The 15209-nt window shown below is 44.7% G+C and overlaps 1 protein-coding gene across 4 annotated transcripts in view; it reads left to right on the forward strand.

Annotated features, from left to right (window-relative positions):
* The first annotated feature begins 1404 nt into the window (after positions 1-1404).
* RERG (RAS like estrogen regulated growth inhibitor) overlaps positions 1405-15209 on the forward strand; it is a 107342-nt gene continuing 93537 nt past the window's right edge. Inside the window, exons 1-3 of one of the 4 annotated variants that reach the window (XM_042795448.1) lie at positions 1405-1497; positions 2191-2267; positions 2986-3160. In XM_042795448.1, coding sequence (XP_042651382.1) covers positions 3100-3160 — 61 coding nt within the window. In that variant the 5' untranslated portion in view covers positions 1405-1497; positions 2191-2267; positions 2986-3099. Of the gene's footprint in view, positions 1498-1566; positions 1759-2190; positions 2268-2985; positions 3161-15209 lie in introns of those variants that run through there. The other 3 variants (XM_032986257.2, XM_042795449.1, XM_032986258.2) reach the window with 3 other exon arrangements.

Below are 15209 nucleotides of genomic sequence, written 5' to 3' on the forward strand. Positions count from 1 at the left end.
AAAGCCAGTTATCGTATTTAATTTGACAGCCCCATGCAGGGTGAATTCCATAGACACAAAACAAATGTCAGGCCTCGAGACTAACACACATTTCTCCAGATGCAAAATAGACACTCACCAGTTGCTCTCTTAGGAGGATGGAAAAAGCTAATCCCTCTAAATTATGTAAACCAAACAGAGAGTGAAGGCTTGAAGCCTCAGCATTCACTTTTAACAAGTAAAGCATAAACCACACTACCGCTTTCACATCTGCCTTTTAATATATATTTTTTTTTTTGTCTTTGAATGATATGCAGTACTATTTTAAGATCTGCAACCGAGTGCTTGTAGCTGGCACAGCTTGGAGGGAACTGTAGGTGCTCATTTCTCCTCAGGACTGTCACCCAGGACCCCTAAACGCTTATCGTGCTCTTGCAGAGAGACTTGGAACATGGTAGATCTTTTCCAATACAACTTTTATTTAATTTTGCATCAAGAAAGCCAGTGAGGGGAGAGCTTTTTCTTTTCCTTGCCTTGTATCTCATTCAGATCTGGGCTGGAACAGAAACAGAGGAGGGACATCCACTGAACTCTAAGTGCTTTCCAGCTCTGGTTCACATCTGTTACTAATGTATCTTTACATTACTGGGTAGTTTAATAAACAAGGAAGTAAAGATTTGTCCAGTGAATTTGGTCCTATCATTTCAGAACTTGATCCCCAGCTCTGACACTAGCCTCTTGGAGGGACTGACGCAATTACACGGTTCATTTTCCCCATTTGCAAATTGAAATAACAATGCTTTCCTTTGCCATAAGCCGTGTTGGGATGTAGGGAGGAAGAGCGCTGCGTAAGGAGTTGGTGCTACTGGAAAGTGGCCTGAGGATGCAGCAACCGTGCTGTCGCTTCGCTTGTCAGCACGGGGAGAGACGATCTGGCTCTGTGCAGAGTTACTGCACAGGGTGGTACCGGTGAGCAGCGCTAGGCGGGTAAGAGGGAAGGGAAAAAAGCACTTGAGATGTTAAATTAAACTGCGGAGCAGGCGTGGCCGGGCCCGCTCGCACGCCCTTATCCAAAATTTACACACGGGAACAGCAGCCGCCGTCCCACATAACTGCAGGCTGCGCTCCCGTCAAACGCTCCGAATTACAGGTCCGCGCCGGGCACCGCGTTCCCCTCGCATGAACCGAGGGCGAGGGGCCGGCGCCCCCCCCGCCCCGGCCCCCCCCGCCAACCCCGGGCCGCCCCCCCCGCGCAGCGCCCCGCGCCCTCCGCGCTGCGCCCGGCGGCCGGCAGGGGGCGCCGCGGCGCCGCAACGGCGGCGGGGGGCGCTGCGGGAGCGGCCGCCGGGCGGGCGGGGGCCGGGCGGCCTCTCCGCATTGTGCGGCCGCGCCGCTGCCGCCGGCGGGAGCGCCCGCGGGGCCGCCCCTCCCTCCCGCCCGCCCTCCGCTCCCCGCGGAGCTCCCCGGGCACCCGCCGAGCGCGGAGCCCTCCGCGCTGCTGGTCGCCGCGCAAGGGAGGTGAGCGCCGGGCGGCCGCGGAGCTGCTCCGCGGGTGCGGGGAGAAGGGAGGAGCGGGAAGGTAGCGGGGAGGAGCGTGAGCGGGGAGGTGCGGAGCGCGGTGCCCGCTGCGCGGGGGGCCGCGGAGCGGCGGTGTCCGCGGCACCTGCCGGGACGCGGCTGGGGAGCGGAGCCCGCCCGAAGCGGCGGGGATGAATCGCTGTCCGCGTAGGAACGCGGCGGATACCTGGCAGCGCGGGCGCGGAGCCCCGCGGCGCCGGGGTAGGTACCGGCTGGCGACCGGGAGCTTTCGTGGGGGGGAAAGCGCGGTGTCCCCCTCCCAGCCACCCGCCACGGCGGAGAACGGCGGGCGCGCTTCGCCTTTCCGCCTGTTCGGGCAAAGGGAGCGTGGTCTGGTGTTTACTCTTGAGCAGAATGAATCAAGAACATGAAGCGGGACCCTTCTCTAAGGTGTCTTTACGATTTCCTTTTACAAGCTTTTTTTTTTTTTTTTTTTTCTTTTTTCTTTTTTTTTTTTTTTTTTTTTTACTAGGGAGAAGCCTCGGGCTTTTATTTCAAGAAACACGTTTGAAATGCGTTTTGCTATAAAGCGGGTAATATTGAGAACTTCCTATGTCACTGTTAGAATTTATGGCTAAAGTGGGCTAAAGTTCTACCCTGTTTTAAATGGAGACTGAATTTTTGATGTTTTAGTCAGGGCTGAGGATCATTGTCATCGTCACAGTTGCCATTTTTTTCACCCGGGATCTTAAAGCATTCTACAATGACAGGTACTGTTATTATTTTTACTGTCCAGGTTAGAGAAATCAAGGAGATGAAGTGCCAAGTGACTTGCTCAAGGTCACAGTTTTGCTGCATGTATATAGATAATTCCCATGTGGCCTGTTAAAAGTGCAGTACCACAAATTCTGGCATCCTTTTTCTAACCTCATGCTTTGCCAAATGTTTCTGTATGAGCTGAGGCAGCTTAAACAAGGAGCACTACAGAACTTTTGGGCATGGATTTGTTTAGCAGAACGTGCAGGGTACAGGCAGGGGGGGCGTTTTTAGGCAACTGCTGCTGAGTAACTGAAACCTTTCTGGAACCGGAGGGCTTGAGGAAAGATCAGCTGTCTGCAGGCTCTATTAGTGAGTGCTCATGGCTTCTAAATACATTCTACAAAAACTAATTCATTGGCGTCGAGACAAATACAGTAAATAGAAGCAATTGCAGCTGAAAGAGAAAGAATAAGGAACCTTGTGAAGCAGGTACTTTGGGTTGTTAAGTACCTTTTGCAATAGCATGAAACAAACGGCGAGAGCTAGAAAGCTGAAGGTGGGCTTTGCACAAACAGTGCCAAACGTGCCAGTGGTGTTACTGTAACGTTTAAAGTGGGAACGTAGCATCAATTATAATGACTTTTTAAAAAAGAAGAAAAGGTGATGGGGGGGGGCTTTGAGGGAGAGCCTGGCTCCTTGCAGCTCCATCCTAGTGGTGTTCTTCCCCAGGCTCTGCATTGACGTCAGAATGACACGGTGAAGCCAAAGACAGGAGCTGGGAACAGTTCTTCTGCTTCACTTTTGACAATCGAGTGAATCTGTCGCCACTCCGTTCCTTCCAGCATGGCTAAGAGCGCAGAAGTGAAGCTGGCGATCTTTGGTCGAGCTGGTGTGGGCAAGTCAGGTATGTTTGTTGTCTGATTTTTTTTCTTCTGCTTGTCATCAGGTAACTTTTTGCTCCCTCTGTGCAGACAAACTCTTTGTACAAAAGGACAGCTGTGACATTATTCTTGTGAGGAAGGTCAGGATCAGGCTAGGAGTCCTCTCTTCCTTGCTTTGCACACTATTTTTTCCAGGTTCTCCAGAATAAAAGTACTTTTATCACCTTTTTTTTAAAAAAAAAACAACCAACCAAACAAACAAACTAAAACCAATAAAACAAACTTCCCACCCCAACTCAATCCCAATTCCCATGAAGTGAGTGGCAAGATTCCTCTTTTCCATTGGAACAGAATTAGTAATATTTAATTTCTCTCTTTGTAGCTTGTGCTAGATGAAGGTATTTATAGTATGCTTCTTATTCCCTAAGATCAGATCCTCTGTTAAATATTGGATGACTTCTCTAATAGCTGTAATTCTGTTTGATTTCAGTGGGAAATTTTAGACTCAGCAACTCAAAGAATTTTTATTCTCAGTGCTCTCTTGGATTTACGTATTTACCAGGAAACCAAAAAATTATGATGTGTAAAGTTTGCATTTGGAGAGATCTTTTGAGAAATAAACACAGTCTGGTGAGTTCATATGGTAGAAACACAAGGGGGAGGCATTAAATGTTAAAAATTTTTGTCCATTCCTGCAGACAGCCTTGCCTTTGGTGAGACAGTGTAACACGAAGGTTGCAAGCTCTCTCAGGTAGTTGGGTGGTGGTGCCTTAACTTGACAGCTCCAGAACCACTCTAACCTGTCCTTGCACCACAGGGATGACGAAATAAGGAAACTGAGTAATCATCTCCTGTGCCACTTTGGGAATTGTAAGATACTATTTATTTTAGAGAAATCTGCACAAGAGGAGCCAGGAGGTAGGACATACTGGTAAGGGCTTTAGGCTAGACTCAGCTGCTCTTAACCAGCCCCAGTTCCCTGAAGTAACTTTTGTATTAGAAGTGCCAAGGTTCTGGCCTGTAAACATGTTATAGTTTCGTTAACTTCAGAAATGGTTGTTTATAAAAGCACATTTACCCAGAGCTATTCTACTAGAACACTATCAGTGAAGTAGCTCTGTCAGCCTTCAGGAAAAAAGGCGTATGTGAGGCAGAGGTTGTTAGGGATTATAATGCTTATACAAAGACCATGCAGATTAAATTCTACCTTTTAAAATAAAATACCTGAGGGAATGCTGATAATATGCTGGGATAAGTTTAAACTGTTCCTTCTCCCCTGCTGCGCTCACCCCACTCCTCTTTTGTATTTGTATTTCACTGTCCAAGTTTTGCAAGTCACTTCAGTGGTTTTCAGCTTCTGGTTTGTCTTACATTTGGTTGACAGTTTCTGTCATTGTCCCGTCTTTTGGCTGGATTCAAAATAATGCAAGAGGATGTTGAAGTATTTGTAGGAAAAATGAAACGCTAAAAGACTCCCCTTGCTCTGATATTCCTAATCATTTGTGAGCTTATATTTAAAAAATACAAAACTACCACTTAAATGCTCTGTCAAAATGCCTCACCAGCATAGGATCAACAAGAGCCTTTTTTACCTGTTGCATCCTTGGATTTTATGGTAAAAATGTTTTCCTGTAGTCCTGGAACTGGTTGGGAGGTCATTTTTAATGAAAAGCCAATAAAAACATCCTAGTCCTGCAGAGTCCTTCTCCTCTCACTTTTCTTTTTTTGCCTTTGAGAAGCAAGGAAATGTTACATAAAATATGACTAAGGTCCCCTCTTTTTGACTGACCACGCATATGAATCTGTGTGGAAATGAAGCCGCAAATAAGTGGGCAGCGCAGTAAGGTGAATTTAAGGGGGTGGAAAGACTACAGAGACTACAGTGCTATTAGCTACGTTGACAGAGCAGCAACTGTGCCTCTCAGAATCTCCAGCTTGCTTATGAAAACCCCTCTTGTATGTTCCCATAAAAGGATCCAGTTTCAACAGCTTGGCCAACTCCAGAGAAATAAGGGGGTGTGTGTGGTGGGGGGGAGGTGTCTGAAAATACCTATTTGCCTGTAGCCAACAGTAGCAATAGTGGGAGCTGTGGAACTGCTGTTACACCTTTGCTAAAAGCTGAGCTGAACACAAAGTAGTCTCCAGATAGCTGGATTTTGTGGATAAGTACCCTGCTAGATTAGTGTTGATAGCATTTTTTTTTTTTTTTTTTTAGTGTAGCCATGTAATTCCCTATCCCTGTGACCAGTTTGTAATAACGTTGTTAAGGCAGGATCCTGTGGCCATAGGTTACTAGAGCAGGCTTGGCCAGACAGCTGAAAGATAAGCCAGACTCTAGAAGCAAGAATGCAAGGCAGAATGCTGGAGCACGTTGGATACGTGCAATGAAAAGGAGACGTTGGGTGATAAATAAGGCCACTGTAATTGCCAGGAAGTCATGCCAAAATATGGTCACTGGCTTGCTTTCTTGGCTCATCTTCAGTTGCTGAGGAAGAGCCAGGCATTAGGTTCTTAGCCTGTAAGTGGCTTCACCACCTGACAGCATCTGTGAAGTTACAGACACATACTGTAAAATCTGGGAGAGGCTCCTCTTCCAGTTCCTGACCGGGACTTTGGATCAGTGAGTCAAAGCATCTATGAGGAAAGAAGTGTTGTGCTTCAGGACACGTGGAGAATTAAAGCTGTCCCTCACGCACCATGGAAGTCAATAGAAGTGTTGCCATTACTGAGATCTGAGGAACATCCTAATCTCCTCGTTAATGCTAGACATCTGTTTAATGGGGTTCAAGATTCTTTGTTGTTCTACTAAGTAGTCCCTTCGGACTAATACAAGACTCTCCCAGACATGAGGTGGGAAACCAGAACATTGTTCACAAATCAGAATAGTGATAGCATCTTATAAAAGAGTTAAAGCCAGGGAAAACAAAACTTTTCTCCACTTTCTTGCTGCTAATCAATCTTCCATTGTTTAAGGGTTTAGAAAACAAATGGGGGGGAATAGCAAGTCTGACTGTCAGCCTTTTACTGTTCTCCTTCCTTGCCTTGTCTCCTCCCGTCTGCTGGAGAAGGGCAGCAGAATTGCTCAACTCACCTGTCCTGGTTTTTACCTAATGTAGACCTAAACTTTTCAAATAGAAAAGGAGGAGCAAGACAACTCAGAAAGGGACATGCAAGAATGCTCTACTAGGGCACTTAGTTAAGAATTACACTGAGTAGTAAATCACTGGTCAGCTCATCAGTTACGAGTATCCCAACCTGCTCTTGTACAGCAGACTGGATGCTCCTCCATTCACCCAGTTCTTACTGTATAAAAGTTGCATAAACATTGCTTTAAACTAGCTGAAATAAAACAGATGAAGAGCTCTGCCTGAGCCAAGGAGCACTTTGCTGCTGCTTCGCTTGGGAAGAAGAGGAGACTCTCTGTGGGTGGGAAGGGACATTGCTAAGCCCTGCTATAGATGTCAGGGCTGCACCTCCTAATTTGGGCTAGAGTCAAGTAGCACTGACGGGGAGAGAGAGCTTTTAAAGTCCTTTTCTTTATGTCCAAGAGGAGCTTGGAGGGAGTGGAGAATCAAAGTTGAAGTGAATTACTTAAACACTGATGTTTAAATTGTTCTTCTGCTGAATCCTACAGCTTCATTCCTATGGTAACAAAAGTTAGAATTTCCTAAATAGCTCCTTTTAAAAATACAGTAGTAACAATTAATAAAGACTTCAAGACCTTGTTCTTCCATGTCATCACAAGGTACAGTACGTGCCCAGAAAGCTAAAGAGGAGTGAAAACATATGAACCACGAGGAGAAGAGAAGGGCATGTACTGGATAGCACTGCATGGCTGATGCTTTTCCAACTCGTAATTCAGTTGACTATGAATGCTCAAAATACCTCTGCTTAGGAGCCTCTATATTTTGTCCCCAAAAGAGAGAATGTCCAGCTGCAGCATGTGCTATCCAACTTGCCTTTTTGCTGTGCATGTGCCAGGCTGAATACTCCAGGTTTCTGCGTTAGCGTGTATGGTGCACCCAGCCACCAGCAGATGCAGTTCTTGTCTGCCTGGATGGGCCATGCAGCTGCAGCCGTGGTATGCAACATGAAAGTGTGGGTGGTTTCTGCTGGTGCTTAAGCAACAGGGAAGATACTGAGGCTCCCACAGGCTCCCCCCAGTAGATATGTGCCTGCTTCTAGGCAGCTATGCAAATAATTTTCTTAGGCAATCAGTTACGTGAGACATGTAGCTGTTGTCACTTTTTGATCCAGCAATAGCTCAGCATTTAGCCAAGAGTGTGATCGATAAAGCGGCATCAGTAAATATCATCCTGCAAAGAGCCTGTCCCATCTCTGAAATGAAGATCATGCCAACTTCCGTCACTTTAGTTTCACGTTTGTGAAAGTCCTAAGTAGATGTAGATTTGTATCTCTTGGCTTACACCGTTTTCTGCGTCTAACCCAGGATAGGGGAACATACTTGGAAGAAAGATATCTGGACTTGAAAGTTCCTACAGAACAATTTCAAGCAACAGCCAAGCCAGAGAGGCCTACAACAAGTCTGTGTTTTGTTTTCATTATTTGGGGATAAAACTGAAAAACACTACCAGGGATCACTTCCCAGTTGCAAGGTTGGGGCATGTGGAGAATAGAACTGAATTCAGTGCCACCCCACCCACCCCTTCCCTTCAAAAACAATATATAGGTTATTGGGAAAGAAGCCCATTTCAAAGTGATCTTCTACTTCACAAATCCCTGCTCATATGTTTTCCCCCACTAGTTTCATTTCAGGGACTTCTGGGGAGGAAACATGAGTTATTAAGAAGTGATTAGTCATCAAGCTCACAGCTCTGCTAGTAAGACAGGGAAAGCTACTACAAAAGCTTCAAAGTTCATGCTATACCAACTGATGTATCTAGGGAGGCTTACTGTAATAAGGTGCCCCTGAAATTCAGAAATGTGGGTGGAAGGAGAATGGATTTTCTGTTGTTTGTTTTGGATTTTATTTTTGTTGTTGGTGGTGTCTCGTTTCTTTGTTTTTACACTGAATAGGTCAGTTACTTTTTTCTTCCTTTGTTCTTAAGAATGGCAGTGGCAACCAGATGCCTAAGCGATTATTCAGTGATCAAGTTTAACACCCACTGTATTAATTGTCCCCTAATATTTTGCTGGTAAAGTACTCATTAAACAGTCCCACTTTTTGTATCCTCTGGTTTTACACTTTTCAGCCAGGTACAGGTTCATTGAAGGTACTGTGCATGTATGTGTATACATACTAGTAGAAATGTAACAGTAATTAGGTCACTCTGGGTGAGGTTTCGTGATGATTTCTCCCCCAGCAAGCATGAAAATATATCCCTCTGGAGCAGGTAATTTTGCAAGCACCCAGTTGCATTAACAGGACTTTTCCACGCACCTGTCCAGCGGATGACACTGATGCCTATATGGAGGGTGAGCCCTGGGTTCATGGATCAGTGAAGTAAGTCATTGTCACTGATGAATGTGTGGCCCTGAGAGTCCTTGCCATGCCAGCAAGGAGAGGGGCTGCTGTTGTAGTGGCCCCAACGTGCAGTTTTGGGGCCAGGCAGAGTGTACATTAACCAAGTGCAGGGGCCCTACTGGGATAAGCAGTACCTGTGGGGTTGACTGGAAGAGCCCCACCAGACTTACCATACAGATAGAAGCTTTTAGTCAGCAGCTATGTGACAACCAGTCTTTCTTGGACTTTCTCAAAACTGCAATTTTTGATTCTTGTTATGCTAAAACTGAAGAGAGGGAACACCAAGAACTTGGTCTAAATACAGAAACATTTGCTCTGAGTGGCAAGATGGTCTACTTGCATCTGTTACCTCCTCCTTTTCCTCTGCTTATTTGCTTGTCCATGGTTCACTATAGCCTTGCCCTTGGTGTAGAAAGCATTCATGCTCTGCTCAACGTTTGATCTTCCTTCTGGCTAACCATGAAATAATAAAATGCAGAATTTCTCTAACCAAATGCCAACACTCTTCATTCAAGCATAGCTGCCTTCCCTGTTCCATCTCATTTAACCACATCTGACATCGGCTCTACCTGTGTCCCCTCTGAGCAGCTTGTGGCAGCTGTTAGAGCTAAGACTAGTCCTGCTGTTCTTTGTTTCTGTTTAGGTTGGGCTAAATATAGCCTGCTGTTTGATTACTGGGGAGGGAATGCCAGGATTCAAGATTTATGTGTGCAGCACAGATTCTTCTCTAGTCATGTGCCCAGCCACCCCCTGCAGCTCTTGCCTTGATAAGGTAGCCATCCAGCCCGCTTCTCTTTCCTGTAATCATTGCGGAAGACAACCAAAAAGCTTTCTGGGGGAGTCCCAGGAATCCTTCACCAGCTTACCATGAAGCCTTGCAGTGTTTTGGTCAGTCTGTTGTTCCCTACCAGGTCACGGAATGCTCTGGTATCTCCCAGGCTGCTGACCCTAATGGGTCCTTTCAGAAATGGTAAGATTTTTATTCTTACATAAACTTTTTCTTTCTTTCCCTGGTATCTGGAGTCCCTGCCTACCCCTTGCCTTACATACACTTTTTTGCTTCATTTCTTGTCAGCTATCACCCTTCCCTTTCCGATTGACAGTTTAGTACATATTCCCTAAAGTCTGCATATGGTGGAATCACTTCTGCTTCGTACTTTACATGAAAACTTTGTATTTACAGTTGCCTTCTCATCCTCCTCACTTAGTGCTTCCTCCCATCTCTGTTTCTCGTCTCCATCTTCTTTGTTACTCTTTGCCCACATTGTCAGTGCATCATTAAAGGCTCAGTGCACAGGATCACATGAGCTGACCTGGCAGCAGTGATGTGATGTGGCAAAGAACAGCCACTCTGAAGTGGTTCCCACTGTCCTAGAAACTATTCCCTGGCTTCGACTTTGAGGATGCTCCAAGGTTTGACTGCTCCAGACAGTCATTGTGGGAAGCCAGCTTCACACAGGTTAAAGAGGGAAGTAGTGTATATCTTTACATAGCTAGCCTTGGTCGTGGAAGTGGCTAAATTCACCTCTTCTGGCTTTGTAGCAGAGCTGGAGAAACAAATTATGTCTGTATTTCCCAAGCAAACTTTCTTTTTTTGCATTTATCTTTGTGCCACCCTTACGCCTTTTACATTTACAGCATCCAAAAATAAATATGTAAGAATATGAAAAACTAACCCCGCCTTAAAGTATGAGGATCAACAAAATGCTTTAGGTTTCAGCTGAGCTGTGGTTACAGAGCTGTCATTAGCTGCTGTTGACTGAAGGTGTCTGTACCCTCTCACCACACGCCTGACAGGCACTCCCAACGCTGTGGTGAGCAGCAGAGTGGAAGAATTGCTCTAAGTTATCAGTGAGCAAGGAAACTACAGCATCCTCATCCATTTGCTGCTTTTATTCCAAGTCTGTGTTTGCTCAGCATTACTGAGTCTTTTATTACACCCACTGCTGCAGAGGCACAGTTGCAGCTTTTGGAGAAGGCACCCCTTGGCCTTCCTTCCCTTTCCACATGCCGTTTGCGGGGCACTGCCGTGAGTGCTCCCCATCGCCACTCTGCTGGTTACAGGACTCCCACCTCACCAGCTCCCAACACGGCATGCTGTTTGAACTATCATCTCTTTCCGTTCACCTCAGATTAAACCAGCTCCCCCGATTTCACTGACTCCTACCTCTTCCTGGAGGCAGAAAAATAACTGAGAAGGGAGGTGCATCTGTTTCTATCACCTTTTCATAATTCTGAATGGGGAAAGTACTTTTTTTGATTATTTCCCACCAGGTAGAGCATTCACACTGCTGGAGTTAGTCCGCAGCTGTTACAATTACTAATGAATTTACCATGTCGGTGTTGGGAAACGCCATATATTATGGTAGTGATGCTGTAGATAACTCATATTCTGTGCATACAGTATGAAAAGATGAATGGCAAGAGAAGCATGAAGCCCTGGGGAAGGAAGTAGTAGATATGTTAAACATATGTGCAGCTTTAAAATGCCATAGAAATTGGCTAGAGTCTCCAGCTGCCTTTCCAGAAATGTTAGACAGTAGTCTGCGCACAGGAAAATGAGAGAATATGTTGAAAACATCAAGTCTGGTTTTGAAAGCACATGAAGCTCCTGACGTTCACAGGTTGTTTTGCTGCTGCCACTCAGGAGTCAGCAGAGAGGAAGCTGCAGACAAGCAAGAGCAGAGGCCTGGGGCAGTGGTGCATTACCGTGTGGGAACTGTTTAGATAAGTGGCTTGAAAAGTTTTCAAGCTGGAAGGATGCAACTGGAGAGTGCACAGGATATACTCTCCCAGGGAGGGAATTTCTTTAGCACTTGAACAGCACTCTAGCTTTCCAAAGGGCTGTGGGAACAAGGGCTGCCACCATGACCCTCCTGCAAGGCGCGCCACTATGACTATCCTCAAGTGGCCAATATGGAAACTGAGGTGAAGGAAGGAGGAGCCTGATAGTCTCAAGTCACCAAGGGAATCGTAACCCAGGCATTGCCAAAGCTTCTTTCCATGATTTCTCCTCAGAGCCAGTGCTGCCAAGATCTGGCCTGCAGACAGCTCCCAGGCAGGCAGTGGTTACCCAGCATCTGAGCCCCAACCCCTGAAGGCCCTGTGGGATCCTGGTGGCCCTTTATGGCTCATGCACTGCCATTAATTACTGACAGCAAAACAAAGCATTGAAATATCATTTATTTTCATTAAAAACATATTTGACAATCCTGTATTTCACTGCTTACCCAGTAGGACTTAATTTCATTTTGACCTACAGGACCACAAGCATAAAAGGAGCTTGTTTCTCCCTTCTTTCTCCCCTTCATGCAGCTATATTTACCATCCAACTCTCAGTATAACTATAATCTATCATAGATTTTCACAACCCTACTCTAGATGGCTGCTCTTGTCGGTGGCTTATCTCTGTGCCTGCCATGGGAAACAAAAATCCCACTCCCTACAACGACGGAAGCCAGTTATACAGGGCTGACGACTGTGATCTTTTCCTGACCTGCTCAGCAATTGACCTGTGCTCTTGAGGAGCTTTACAAGTGAGAACTTCAAGTCTGATATCTGTAGCAGGAAAGTGCAAGAAAGAATTTAGAAGCCAAAAAATCAGAGTGGTCTATTTATTTCTCCACTGAAATAGGGCTGCAGAATAAATAGAAATATATTGGAGAGTCACCACAGAAGAATGCAGTATTAGACCCATGGGGAGCAGAAAAAAAAAACACAAACAAAAAAACCCCCACACTCTGCGAGATGTGGGGCATGGGAGTATGAGTGCCAAAATAAACACGTTGTGTTAACCAACCTCAGTGGCAGAATCTGTGATGCCAAGCACTACTGCTTAACCCAACTGGATGCTTGTGGTTACATACACTGGAGCTGGTTCTGCTCCAGGCTGAATTCCAACATGAAATAATTTAATAGTGATCCACAGCATGAGTTTGTTCCACAAGTCCATGTCAGTGAGATCTACTGCTAGGCAGTTTCAGGAAATGTATCAGCAATTAAGAAAACTTGACCTTTATCTATAGGGAGCACAGTAGGCCACCAGGTTATCAAAGAAGAATAGAGAGGAATGTCAGTGCCCTTATTTATCTATTTATTTATAAAGGTGTCCTTCAGTGATGTGTGGTTTTGTATACCTGTTCTGGCAGTGGGTGCCTGCTTACCCCAGCTGAGGATTTGGCCAAACAAGCTTCTTTACAAAGCTGGGAGCGTGAAGTGGGCTGCCCACCTCCCACTGCTGTGCTGTGCTCACACAATTACCTTTCTCATTGCTGTAAGAGGAAGCTGAGAAATTTGCGTTGTTTCCTGAGCACAGTCAACAAATTCACTAAAGCAGGAGGATCGAGAGCTCTTGTAATTCATATCCTAGCAAGTCCAACTGCAGATATGGCCCTTATATCCACTTCTGTTTATGTTTACCTTGCTGATCAAATGACAGGAACAGGAGGTACAGCAATTTTCCCATAAGGATGCACAATCCTGTAAGAACAATACCTGCCTCCAGAAAGCTACAGGCAGAAAGATTGAAGGCGAGACAACTCTATCCAGGACACAACTTACTGTATTTTAATTATCAAATATTCACATACTGTGTCCTATTTATGACCTTATCACTAAAAAAATAGGCTTGGGCATAGGGCTGTGAATAATCCAACTAGAGGCTAGTGAACATAGATTGGCCATAGATAGAAAACAATCCAAACTGAGCAGAAAGAAACCCATACATTTGAGATTTGATAAGTGAAAAATATAAATCAAAATTCTCTCCATTAAGTGTCAGTGGAGGAAGGATTCATTAATGTGCTATACTGGTAAGACATGAAAAGTACACGATGGAAAAATAAACGCACAAGAAGCAATCCAGGCTGAGTTTTTGCTTGAAATGAAGTGACTGACCAGACTGGGTGGTTCAGACCCATCCACAGGGAGAGGCAGACCTGTCCTGGAAGCACCAGCTGACCACCCTCCTCATATAACTGATACTGCTTCACTGAAATAAAAGCAAGCAATGGCTGAGGCAAGAAATCAAGATCTTGCCTTTAATTAATCTTCCATGTCCCATGGTAATCTCAAATAATTACATCTTATGCAAGAATACTCTTAAGTTAGTGCTCGGTGTAATTAAACTCAGTCTATTTCTCACCATCCCCCACCATGCATCCTCAATATCACTTTGTTAATTTATTGGGGACTTTTGTTTGCAGTTTCTGACCTGGCATCTGCAACGACCAAGCTTCTCTCATGAAAACAAACTACCTCTTTTTTAAACATACTCAGTATGATGATTTTCTTCATTAATTTACTATTTGGGATTTAGCACGAAAGAGGCACCTGAGCTTTGACTCAACACCACTGTGATGGAAATCAGTAGAAATTCACATAGTGCTCAGTGTATATTTGGGAACACATGCTATAAGAAATACTTGTATAGTTTGGACAGGTCTTATGTATAGCTCTGCAGACTTCTATGGCTCCAAGGAAAAGATCATCTGCTATTTCCACTCTTTCCTTCTTGAAAGTCAGACACATTGGATTCTGAGCTAAGAAAAGGAGCTTTGCTTGTTGTTTTCATAGTACCCCTCTATAGAAGGAACCACCAAATTATATAGGAATTTCATTCTCCTATTTTATTTTCATGCCAAAACCTCAATAAAGTTGCCTATTTCCCAAACAGTTATAGCATTTATGATGTATATTGATTCTTAAATTGATCCTTAAAATCATGGGCAGTTACTGGTCTGCATGGTACAACAAGCATCAGCTCTGGAGCAGGCTGGCTTGGTATCCTTTTGAAGATGAGGCAAGAGACAGACCATGGAAAATACAGCATGATCCTAGAGCAATTTCTTAAGTTTTAGCACCTTACAGGTATGCAAATTATCATAATTTGCCTGCAGGATGTCTCTAGACCCAGCTGAACAAAGTTTCAGTATCGTTAGGACTAATTTAACGTTCATTATCATGCATCTCATCTCATATTAGGTCTGTATCTAAAAGACTTTTTAATAATCTAAAATAATTTTGCCTGGCTCATTTTATTGCATTCAATTGCCAAACATTCACTGAATGATACTTTCTAGTAAGCTATGAAAATTTTAATGCCATCAAGTTTGAGGAGCTTTGTTGCACATCAGAGTGCTGCAAGTATTGCTTTTTGTTCCCAGTCCTGCAGCACAGACAGGGACTGGCTGCAAATAGAAGCAGAGGATTCATCAGAAGAGAATGACCTTTGCAGAAAAGTTAAAACAGTACATTGCCACCTTAAATCCTGCTTCTAATTTCTGCACAGGAGGTAGCTGACATTCATGTTGTTCAAAAAAGCAGGTAAAATACAATGACCAACAGCAGGAGTTGGAACAGGGCGTAGGGAAACATGTTCATGATTAAACAGCTTGAAGCTTGATAGTGCACTGTCATTTTCTGTTCATTCCCATTAATACTGTTGTTCTTGGTGAAGGTTAGAATGCTTTTGTGTTTTGTGGATAACAAGACATAGTGGATGGAAAAAAAGTCTTTAGTTTCAAGCGTGGGCAGACTGACATCATGTGTTAAAAGTACTAAATCATTGTGCAATTCCAAGATTTCTC

This window comes from Tyto alba, unplaced genomic scaffold (genome assembly GCF_018691265.1).
Source record: "Tyto alba isolate M040663 unplaced genomic scaffold, T.alba_DEE_v4.0 Super-Scaffold_21, whole genome shotgun sequence".
NCBI classification, from domain to species: domain Eukaryota; kingdom Metazoa; phylum Chordata; class Aves; order Strigiformes; family Tytonidae; genus Tyto; species Tyto alba.